Here is a 13,413-nt window from a genome sequence, read left to right on the forward strand (position 1 = left end):
CACTTGCAAGTTGACGAAATTATAAACGTTTAGATATAATAATTTTTTTTTTATTTTTCATTGAAATGAAATATTTCAAGAAAATAAATTTCATGAAATTTTAAAACACTAATTTTGATATATAAAAATCAAATTTAGGGCGAGTAGTTTATGAGTTATAAGTATTTAAAGTTTAGATGCGCGGAGTGGAGTGGTACAGGGTTACCCCACAAAATGTTTATCCACTACTCCACTTGTCTAAACTTTTAATAAAAACATTGTTTTTTACAACTTGAAACTATATAAAAAATGTTTTCAAAAACATGAATACTTTTTGAAATAATGACTGTTTTATGATAAAAGAATCACGCTGTATAATATTATTAACTGTTATAATCTTCATATTTCTTATGAAATAACTACCAGTAATTTATATTTATATATTCCTTTTACTTATCACATTATAGTCTTATACCTAATATTTAGTAGTTTTTGTTTTTAGATTTATCTGGCATATAATAATTTATATATGTTCTGATGAAGATGGTGAATTCACTACAATAAATATTTGATATTCAGGAGAAAATGACGATGATCAAACCGATATAGATGATGACGAAGTAATATATATTAATTAATCTTGAATAAAAAAAGATATTTATATATTTATGTTGTATTTTCAAAACTTTAGAAAAAAGTAAACAAAAACACTCTTGAAAGAGCAACTTAAAACAAATATTGTTATTAATTAAATAATTATATATTTTATGTGAATAGAGAAATTTTTTTCATGTAAATGTTTGTTGCGAGCCCATGGTTCGATTTTGGAAGAAGCAATGACTGCATAAGACTTATATTAAAGATGTGATGTTAAAAATGAGTGCTAAGTAAATTAAAATAAAATTCATTTGTTTGAATAATATATTCTTGTTGAAGAATTATTTACTTTATACAAAATAAGATGAACAAATTACTATAGGGCATTAGAATTTCAATTTTTTTTTTTAATGAAATGCTTTTTAAATAGCATGTTCAATATTGAATATTTGAATCCAATTTGATCTAATTGGAATTTTCGATAAGGATTTAATACAATTGTGACAAAACAATGATAATACTAAACTTATTGATATATAAAAAATAAAATGTTCTAGTTAAAAGTGTTTGGTATCTATATTACATTAGATAAACAATTAACCGTTAAGTTGAAACACTCTTGAATTTTTCCAAACACAATTATCTCTTAATATGTGCAATTACATACATACATCAGTTATTGTTATTCATTACTATATAAAATTAAACATTAACATTTGAAAATAAAACCAATTAAATTAATTAAATTATTTTTTTTTTAAATATTAGAGCATAATAGCTCAATTGCTTAAAAAAATTCAATGTAAAATAGTAACTAATATTAATCATAGACTCAACATATAGTTTATGTTAATATGATATAATTAACATATTTCTGTTAATATGTGCATTAAGTAAAGACAGTCAAGTCTTGATATGTATACACTTGTATTATTTATTATTCTCTATATTTTATGGAGAAAAATATAAACAAATTTGAAATTACAAGCATAAACATGATAACTTATGATTATGAATATTATCATTAAAAACAATCAAACTCAAAAATTACAAACACTAACAATCAATTAATACACTACTGTAACTTTGTATGACACAAATAGTGTTTTTAATGTATCTTTTATGTTGGTAAGATTTATCAATATTAAATAGTTAGGCAATAATTGTCAACGTCCGGTGAACACCCAAGCACTGTACTCTACACCAAAATACCAGGGCAAAACACAAACCAACACACCACTACCGAACCCCCACTGAGGTCGGAAAACCACGCTCTGCAATCAAATGTTGACGTGTCCGATCCTACTTTTGGAAATTTGTGGTTATCGGACACAACTCGCGAGGTGTTGGGAACGGGAAGAGATTACCCGGGGTATGTGTACATACAAATAAATTAATAGTACAGCATTAACAAAACTGATACAAATATGAATAATAATAATAATCGGATCAACACCATAACACACAACAAAGTAATTACCTATATAATGTTAGACCTAGCGGGCGCCCTGTAATAATAGATTATAATAGCTAATAAAGTAATAATAATAATAATACACACTCCGGCCAATATGACCGAGTATAAAAAAAATACAAATAATAATTTATCAAAATAGACAATATAATATAAAATAACATACGACCTGATCTGGTACGAAGCGGGACGAACACGCAGAAGACCACTCCACCGGTTACAACCTGAACTCTGGGGACTGCAACGGGTTCTTCAAATCGGCACTTTCTCGGCTTTCTCCACAGGTAAGCAATTGGCTGGTAAATAACTACGTATTATTTGCACAGTCGCGGATCCAACCGCGTGGTACGCAATCCACGGGAGGATGAACAAAATTACAGTAACACACGATATTTATTATATACATATATACGGTGTGTCTGGCTTGTAAATGCCGACAACACAGTCGACTAAGGAAACCGAAGGCACGTAATATATATATACCTACATATATAAATATTAATTACTTCTAAATAACGGGCCGCGGCTTTATTACTTATTGCAGGTGGTGGTGAACTTGGTAGCGTCCAACGAGTTCAACCGCGCACTCAAAGGAACTGATTTGTCGTCGGCGACGCAAAAAAAGAACGCGGAAAGTCGGCAAAACGGCACAACGGCTTAAAGTACGAACAAACGCGTTGTCTACATAACATAGCGCTAAGCGGCGAGCGAACGCAACGGTGCGTCGGATTTGACAGTTTGACTAGTCGGAGCTCGACCGCCTGGAAAAGAATAATAATACAAGTTAAAAGGCTGGCGATACAGCTTATAAGTTAGCACTCTAGACAGAACGGCGGCGGCGAACTTAGGAGGGGTAAAACCGGCTAGAGAAGATACGCCACCCGTTACACGGTCTATAGAGATTATCTAATATCTAATCAGGATGTGGCGCGATTATAGATTCATGTTCGAACATATGGCCATAATGATTAATTTCACCTCGCAGAAAATATGTATATCTATAATATTGATGGTAAATAAGGAATATTACGAATAGTTTTGTACAAAAATGGTGCAGTTGGATTTCAGAGCCGATTATATACTGTATATGCTATACAAGTATACAACGCAGACATAGTAAATTAGTAACATCTCGTGCCTAATAATATAGTGTAAAAACTACAAAAGAACGAAAAATAATAAAGACCGCCGTCACGATAGGCACTGTGGTGATTTTTTAATGTTTACATGACCATGAAGCAACCTGTATAATCTATAAGCCTTGACTAGTTATAACAACTGTATCGCGATGTATATAAGATCTTTTCTACATAATATCGTGAACCGTATAAAGGCGGAATGATAAGGTTTCACTTGTTTGTAAACTTGATTGAACATTTTACAACAGACAGTCATCACCACTGGGAGTGCTATATGATCTATGGAGGCCGATAAATGAACACTTGTATACCAAAGTAATATAAAAATATAAAATTGAATATATGTCAACATCGACAGTCAATGCTCATGTGACAAAAGTCAATGAAATTGTGCGGTCTAATAGACGTTTAGCTGTTCGAGAAATTGCGGAAGATTGTAACCATATATCGGTTGGTTCATGTCATGAAATTCTGGTCGAAAAACTTGGAATGCACCGCGTTGCAGCAAAATTTGTCCCTCGGTTGATGTCGCAAGATCAGAAAGACAACCGCGTAACCATCTGTTAAGAATTGTTAGATCGCGCAAACGATGATGACATGTTCACGAAGCAAATTATAACGGCTGATGAGACATGGGTCTATGGCTATGATGTTGAGACAAAAGTCCAATCATCACAGTGGGTTGGTAAATTTTCTCCAAGACCAAATATTCAATGCACTAAAACAGTAAATGTAACCGGCCTTCGAGTAATGTGGCGGTACCTGGCGGTATTCATGTTAACTAAATTTGTGCCGTCAAAAATCGTGCCGCTTTTTTCATGAAGTGTTATCATTTATATATTATCGTATTCCATAAATATTTGGCCATTAAAAATTAGTGTGACGATGGAGCCTTCCTTCGCATACCATATTTTATACACTCAGTCTTTCGCTAACTAATTACGGCTTAACTAGCTAACAGATCAGTCTTTATCCAGTGTATGTGTGCTTTAAGCTACCCATGTTATGTTTATATTATATTGCAATTGTTTTCGTAATATTTTTCGGGTTCATTGCCATAATTATTAAATTTTATGGGCTTTTTGGCACAACAGTGATCCTTTAACTCGAACCATTGTTTTAAAGCGTTTTCAATTTCTTCTATACTGACTTTTTTCTTTTTTTTATGATTTGAATTTCTATTTGCCAATGATGTATTATTTGATTTACTGTCGACTTTTTAGCATCTTACCCAGTATACTTTGAGACACGTTCAATTTACATGCTATTTGTCATTGACTCATTTAAGGAAGTGCGTCTTACTTTTTATGTGTTTTGATCATAGTATTTGTTCACTATAACACGAAACAAATAACAACGAAAAAAACATAAAAATGTGTACACAGACAATTACGCAGCATACATAGAATTACTGAACACGACAGCGCGTATTCATACACTACTTATTGTACCAACATTAACGACTGTTAGGTTTATCACGAAAAGGTAATATAATTTATATCCACGATAAAAGCAAAATACCCGTACCATTTATAACACATTTATTCAATATGTCGCCGCCGCACCACCACCGACCGAAACACACACACACAGACATATCCGTGAATTATATTATTTATTTTTGTATTAGATGTATCTTATTTGTGACTGTGAGTTATATAATAATATGTAGATTAGACCACGACCGGGGCACCGATCAGCATAGGGCCGCTGCGGTCAGGCAGTTCTGTTCCGTTCGTTATATTTTTCCAACGCGGATCGTAATTGTATCGTAGGCGCGATGCGCGAATCGCCACAATTTATTATATTTTCATGGTCATTTATATTATATTATTACTATGTTTTAGAGTTTTAATTGTGTTTGTGTAGTTATATTATACTATTTTGGATAGGTAGCAGCTGACCAGCCAAGCACCGTCTATATATTGAATTTTTATAATAATTATTATTGATACAATAAATATTATTATTTATTAGTACCAAATAACTTATACTATTATTTATTCTTGTTATTATGCTGCTTAAGTCAAGCCATTGTAGGCCAGCCAATCACATATCTTTTACCTATTGAACCAAAAGGGTCGTATTATTGTTATATTGTATACTATTACCAGTCTTTAAGGGCCGTGCTTAATTATTATTATTAGGTATTATATTGTTATGTTGTGAAAATATATATATTGTCGTTTGAACAGTAATACAACAAATTGGGTACCATCATTCTGCATTACTTTTCTGTTATTAGTTTAAGGCGTTTAAGCACACACCCATATATATACACAATTACACACCCACCACACACACACACAGGTCGGTCGGTGTGTGAGTAAGCTTACAAAGAAGAAGCGACCAGGCGAACGGTCTATTATTGTTTATCTAGTTTCTACTAGATAGATTCTCAAATACTGGACTGTTAAATGATATTTCACTTGCACGCCAATTTACTGATAAATAAGATTCCACAGTATCTCTTGATTTTTTATATACTATTCTGGATATCTCACCTTCAACCACTTCTTCATTCATGGATTTTTCTATGTACAAAGATCTTTTTTGTAAGATATTACGTCACTTGTTTTGTGGTCATCTTACCCAAGTATTCTTTTTTCTCATCTTCATTCAAATTGTCTTCAGCCCATTTTTTATTAAATAATATCGGGAATTTCATATTTATATTCATCATTACAGTAGCTATTGGGTCTGAGTCTCTGATGACTTTTGCGTATTTCTCTAAAGTGTTGAAGGAGCAAATAGGCATACTCTTCATTAACTTAATAGTCCTGGATCCCTTCCTATTATTCTTTTTTATTATCTCTCTCGCTGCTTTTAGTAAGAATTTTTTCCTTGACTCTACAATATCGGTAATGCTTGCCTCATTTATTTCTCCATAGTTAAATAAGAGGATGTGTTTGCTTTTCAAAAAATGTTTACTACCGCCGTAGTCGCATATTTATACCGACTTGCCGTTCTCGCAGCCGACGATTGTGGAGTCCGTCATCTCGGATCGAGTAATCGAGTACCGTATCACCATTGTATGTACGTATTTTCTTTATTTTTTCAATTTTCAAATGACCCTGTTAATCGGTGTGTGAGTCAAATAGACGAATTTTTTTCTGTTTGTTAGAATACGTGCAAATCGGGATCAGCCGTTTTGAGTCTAATAGGCAAATGAGTCAATTAACCGTGAGCCCAATAAGCGGCAACCATTTTATATCAATGTCCAAATAGAAGTATGATTGTGGCCAACTACTTTTGAAAAATATGGTTTCACACAGGGGCGTCATTTCACATTTTTTCATGGGATGCAAAACCAATATTGAAAATCTATTCAATCTATTATCAATAGTAATATATAGTAATACCAGTCACTCGCATGGTAGAGTCATCCCATGAATTTTTTTCAACACAGCTTTTTGTAAATGTAGATCATTTTATTGAAATTATAGTATAAAACAAATAACAATAATTTTGTTCATGAGATACATTTGAACACCCTTGCATCCCACAAATAACGCCACTAGTTTTACCCTTCTGTTTTGTTGTTGGTTTGATGTCCATTATCAATGGTAGTTTGATGGACTTTCCATATTGGTGGTGGAATATTTCGAAGTCTAATACCATTATTTGCATTATACTGAATACTTCTGTAAGACCCATAGACATATCACCATGAATCGTTGTATTAAAATAATCCACCAGACCTAGCTGTTGCATAATTGTTCTTAAAAAATCGATTCCTTCTAAACTTTGTTTTCTGGTAAAAATGCTAGATTACAGATATTTTCTACAAATTATACTAAAATTATTATTTCTATACATATTTTCGTTCAAGACTGTATTTGTTTATGCGGTTTTTTTTATGAGATTTATGAGCAAAATACAAGTGTAATAATTTATTACTTATAAATATTGATTTTACTTGAATCCTTATTATACTTGGTTGTTGGAATTCGGTCGGCGATAATGCAAAGTTGCCATCCATAAACCATTCTTCAGCTTCTGATAACAATTTTAACCCATCATCTAAGGTGAAAGTTGTTATACGTTCATCCGAGTTTGAACCATTATCATATAGAAAAAAATCTTTTAAAATTTAGTTCACCAGTCGTGCACCAATTACCTATTAATAATATTTTATAAAAAATTAATCTTTATTTATATTATTATTAATAATTTTTAATTTATGGAATTACCTTCGACTCCCCTTCAATTCCTTCGATTTCCATATAATGTCCCCCAAGTGTTAAAATAACTACCGGTAATTTCGAAGGTTCTCTACCCTAGGGCAGCAATTTATTGCTGGAGGAGACTTAAAATCTAAACACCCCAGCTGGGGAAATCGTTCTAGAAACACTCATGTCTTAACCTCAAAAACATCACTTGGTAACATCCTCTCCTGGTTTTACTTAAGACTACGTGACATTCTCAACATATTCTTTGCGAAAATACTAAACCACCTTAGTACAAACGTAACTAACCTAGACTATATCACCTCTGATCACACCCCGATCTATATTGAGCTAAGCACTATGCCCATTAAATTAACCAGGTCATTTCTCACCCCTGGCAGATAAAATTGGTCTAAATTTATAAATCTAGTCTCTATCAAAATTAGTTTCCAACCCTCATTAAAAACTACTCTTGAAATACACAAGGTTAGGTTAGGAGTTGCAACAAAGATTACATAATGCTTTCGGTACAGACAGCGAATCGGATGAATCAACAACTGCTGTAAACTGGGAAGATACCGATATTAGTGATCAAGAAAAGATGACAGACCATAGAGAAAGGAATTTAGCTAAAATACAAACACCAGACGACTTAACCGATGAAATCGATCTGAAATACAACAATATCAGTATGAAGAAGAACAAATGACATTACCCATTGGAAGGATTAAAGGAGAGACCAGTCGTATATATATCGCCCAACAAGCCAAGGCATTAGCACAATTCCAACAGCAGGTCGCTGCACGAGTGACCAAGTATCAAGAAAAGTCAACGAGGGCGATAATAATAGTTACTACCGACGCAGAAGGAAAACGGATACGAGAATGGATGAAAAAAAGATGAAATGGAAATTATCCAGCAGGTTGAACATGCGATGCGAGGAAGAAATATAGTGGAGGCCACTAAGGAGATGATGCAACTGAAGAGAAGAATCACGGAGCAGGAAGAATCAAGACAAAGCGATCATTGCCTGAATCGACTAGTAATAACTGAGAACAAAGAAAGGCACAATCATGCTACTCAAGCACCGGTTTCAGCTATATCAGATAGACTAGAATCAAGTAGTAATGTGCCAGTTCCCAATTTAAGTAAGGCAGAAAAAAGGCCTGCCACCAAGCGTATGTGGTATCAAAAGAAAAGGAACAACAAAAGAAAATAGATAAGAAGGTCAATGATGGTAAAGTAACCACTTGTATATATGTATATAATAAATATTTCCTTTGTATATATTTTGATCTTGTCCCAATCTACAAAGTCATATACAAAGAAAAAGGGGACTATATAACAAACATGAACTAGCCGTTAATCTGTAATTGTTTAAAATACGCTCACAACCTGCGGCATGGTGGCGGAGGTCATGCACAACAACAAATATCACCGCCAACGCGACGACAGAACGCGCTATTCCGCGATCGGTCATTGTTCCCGGGTAGCGGCTAGCGGCACCCTCTAGACTTTTCTACCGATTCTAACACAAAGGGTGAGTTCGGGGCTCTTTTTAGTCTTAGTCTTCCGATCAGATACGCTCACAGCTGGTTAGCAAATGACTCCTTCTTTCGGCTACTTGTAAAAGAGATAGTTAGAAGAGGGTCATTTGCTCGGCCGATCAGCTGTGGGCCGTATTCGCCAGTTTAATACCGACGCGTAATTTTCATAGTGCCTTCCGTCCGAGTAACATTGACACAACAACTGCAGATGTTTCTGGAAGAAATGAGGAAGCGGGTGATGACGTAGTCAGTTAATTAGATTATGGAAACTTTTTAGTGCTTTGTATTCAAATATTATGAAAAAATCTTTTGAAGCCCCATGCTCAACTGTCGTTCAAATTGACACATCATTTGATTTTGACATGTCCAAATATAAATTGTGTGGCTTTTGTTATCTCAATCCTACTACCAATAAAAGCAAAATGTGTATGTTGCATTTTTATCAGAAGAGACCAGCAGTAATCTCAGTTTTTAAAACGATATGTATTCAACATACGAAAATTTTCATAGTTGCAAAACAAAATACCTAATTAATATTAATTATTTTGTTAAAAAATACAATTCAATATAGATTCTTAACGAATAGACAAAAATATAATAATTTTAGTAAGCAGCCTTTTGTTCTACTAGTACTACTACTTACTCTTTACTAGTAAGTCAGAACTAAAAGAGTAAATTTATTCTTCTAATTTTATAATGATTTTTTTTTTTTTAATTAATCTTTTGGCTTTATAAATTGGTTATTATTTATATTCATAAATTACCTATTAATGGTTTAAACTGGAGATGAGCACAACTCAGTAATTGGGATATTCGACTAATTGTTATATTTTACTCTATAAGACCGACTTACAGTTGGTTACAATTTCTATGACCAACTAATAACAAACGGCTAAATTACTATCGATTATTGATAAGCAACTAATAACTAATGGCTATCGAAAACGACTTACAACTAATACCTACTGAAAACGACGACTACATGACTAACGAATAAATTAGTACAATTATGATTGTTACGAATTTGTGACGAAAAAATAAATATTCATTCTTAAGTTTCATTAAAATAATTTATAATTATAAATAATTAAATATGATATTTTACAAATAATATTATTTATATTTATAAATATTTGATGCATACAAGTTGAAAGTTAAATTAAATGTTTAAAATGGTTTTAAATTGTTATTTAAAAAGATAAGTATGTCTAAATGTTTTGCATTCAGCCGATTTCTTTTTGCATTTAATATTTCTCCTGCCTTTGAAAATACTCTTTCAGAAGAAATAGAGGGGGCTGGAATAATAGAATATTTCATTGCAATCTCAAATAATGGATCTAATAATATTTTATGTTTTTGCCAAAAATCTAGGGGCACTGCTGAACGTTTTTCAAGGGGAAGACTAACATCTTGTGAACAAATTGTTTGCGCATTAGTAATAGATGTAACATTTGTTCTCTCTTGTTCAACTTCTTCTGTCAAAAATCCCCACAAATCAGTACAATGGTTAACATCTTGAGATTCAAGATCTAACATGGGGTTCTCTGTCAAATCTTTTGGTTGTTCCTTTTGATCTACTGAAAAATAATATATTTTAATTCGTGGTTTATGACTAATGTCTAATGAGTCATTACTCAGTAATGGAAATGGATCGGCGATATTGAATTGTGTTCATGACACTTTTATGTATTTGAATTGAATCCCGCTTATTATTTTAATATCTTTAAATTGAGTCCGTATAGAGATAAAATGTCATAACTGCCTAGTACCTTCACAGTCAAATTCACTCAAAATTAAATGCGTTTTTTCTTTCAGGACATCCAAATATTTGTATTCTTGTAGACACTCCTCTGGGCATACAGTACCGGCGTTATACAACTTTAAAGGGGGGGGGGGTGAGATCAAGATTTTGCCGACTCATAATTTTTTTAAAACATAAACAACCACCTCTGCAACTGTATCAAGAGCCGGCACAAGAAAAATCTGACGGAAAGGGGGGGGATTCATACCAAACTTTCTAACACCAAATATCATCACTGCAGACTCGAAAAAAATTTAAAACCGGAGTAATAATAACGAATGCAATTCTAAAATAATTTTTTAATGTAAATCAAATACTACAAAAGTACGTATTATGCATGGTTAGTCTAAAATCAAATGCAATATATATTCAGACATATGTATATTAATATTTTTACAAACATTTCTAAATCATGCCCAAAGAAAAAATATCATTAGTTCAACGTTTAAAAAGCTATGTACGTGAATTTGGTACCGACACGTTTTCATATGATTCGTCAATGCTTTTTTGTAAATACTGTGAAATTAAAGTTAATTGTTAAAAAAGATTTAATGTAACACAGCATCTGAAAACGGAAAAACATACCAAAGCATTTAAACGCCGGCAAGAAAAAAACAGAAAAATTACAACAACTCCTTACAAATTCAAGTAAAAAATCATCTTTCAACAAAGATTTATGTCATGCTTTATTATCTGTTAACATACCTTTAAATAAACTTTCAAATAATCAATTTCGTAATTTTTTGGAAAGTTATACGGGAAAAGAAATTCCATGCATATTTCATGGTTTTTTAGTGCTACAAGTCTCGAGCCCTGGTGATTATTAATCTAATAATTTAAATATACAGTAGAACCCGTTTAAGACGCTCTCGCTTAAGACGATTTCCCGGCTAATACGCTCATTTTTACGAGTCCCTTGATTTTGACAACGTTGTTTAACATGGAATTAACTCTGGATAATACGCTCTATGTTCCCGGATAAGACGCTCGCCTTGTCAGTTATATTAATATAAAAATACATCGTATATACGTATCACTAATAATAACTAAATAATAACAATTGCGTTACGATTTGCGAACGTTGTTTTAAAAATGTACGTACATTTCCATGTGATAACGTATCACAAAATCGTGCTTCGATGACAGGTGATATTTTTATAAACTGGATAAAACAATTAGACCTCTCTTTTAAAAAACAGAATAGGAACATTTTACTGTTTGTAGATAACTGTCCTGCACATCCTACTAATATTCCACTTGAAAACATAAAACTTGTTTTTTTACCCCCAAACGCAACAGCCAAATTACAGCCTCTGGATCAAGGAATTATCAAGGTTTTAAAACAAAAATATCGAAAAAAATTGGTTTTACGATACTTGAAAGAAATGGAAAGTAAAAATCCCCCGAAAAAACTTGACGTACTCGATGCATTACACTACGTATCTGCAGCATGGGATGAAATTACGGCTGATGTCATTAAAAATTGTTTTCGAAAAGCAAAATTTGTTGAAGGTGATTACAGTGCCGTGGAGAAAAGCAGCGAAGATTTTCAAGAATTGGAGGAGTTTCCAGGATATGCAGAAATTGACGAGGACGTCGCCACAAGTAAGTTATATTACTGGAATTTGATTGAAAAGTATGCTGCTGGATCCTAATTACATTTTCAGCTATACGACAAAGCTCCGTCATATCATCATTAGGCTTTATTTAACTTCTCCCGGTTTTCAAATCAATTAATGTTGTTTGTGTAGAGTGAGTAGTACTCACTTATAACCTCTTCAGTATGCACATTCATGAGATATTAAAATTGATATCATTTTTCTAACACAAATCCGCTTATTTATAGTATTTTATATTTATATCCATTAAATATGAAATGTATTGTGATTGCTCTAAATATAAGATCATTGACGTATCTTCTTCATAAATATCTATCTATTCCAGCCGTGGAAAAATATTTTAATGAATCAGATTCAATTCGTTGTGAAATACTAGTCACAGTTCAGTCTCCTACTCTCATCTAGAGTCTAGATTCTAGACGCATACAAATTTTAAATACAATTTATTTATTTTATAACATTATCATCTTATGCACATCAGTAAAATTGTTTGCCGAATTATACGATATACAACTATACTCAATAGGTAGTTATAATCAAATGCGTAGTTATTTCAAAAAGATTTTAACAATAATAAATGTACTATATAAAAAATATCTCTGTAAAATAAATACATTCTCTGATTTTTTGCTGCGCTCAGAATCTAAGTATAAAAAAGACACTTTCACATATTATATTATTTTTTATAAAATGTGTACTTATAAATTATAATACAAGTTAAATACTGTTTAATAGCTGTAGTAAATCAATATATATACAAATTATTTTACAATGAATTATATAAAAAGGTATGTTAGGCACCTACAACATAGGTAATATAAATTCATGATATTGATTTAAAATAGATAATAATTAGGGCTTGGATTTGTATGTAAATAAATATTTTTACAGCGACTTGATAAATTAATTTAGGTGAGTGAAATGTTCAGTTTCAAAAAGATCATAGCTTACTTAAGAATAATAATATCAATAAAAGGCTACATGGGGCCCTGGATAATAATCTTAACTTTAAATTACATAATAGGTCAGTTCACTCTAATATCAAAACTAACAATACAATATTGAAACTGGTGAAAGAAAATTTTCTA

The 13,413-nt window shown here is 32.2% G+C and overlaps 1 protein-coding gene and 1 pseudogene across 1 annotated transcript; one reads left to right on the forward strand and one right to left on the reverse strand.

Annotated features, from left to right (window-relative positions):
• Positions 1–6,712: 6,712 nt before the first annotated feature.
• Positions 6,713–7,171, reverse strand: LOC132924024 (uncharacterized; annotated as a pseudogene).
• Positions 7,172–11,845: 4,674 nt separating this feature from the next.
• On the forward strand, positions 11,846–12,361 carry LOC132924025 (tigger transposable element-derived protein 6-like). The gene has a single exon (XM_060988080.1). It carries the CDS (start codon positions 11,846–11,848, stop codon positions 12,359–12,361), a length of 516 nt encoding a protein of 171 aa, XP_060844063.1.
• The last annotated feature ends 1,052 nt before the right edge of the window (positions 12,362–13,413 follow it).

The sequence above is a fragment of the Rhopalosiphum padi genome, chromosome 3 (genome assembly GCF_020882245.1).
Source record: "Rhopalosiphum padi isolate XX-2018 chromosome 3, ASM2088224v1, whole genome shotgun sequence".
Taxonomy (NCBI): domain Eukaryota; kingdom Metazoa; phylum Arthropoda; class Insecta; order Hemiptera; family Aphididae; genus Rhopalosiphum; species Rhopalosiphum padi.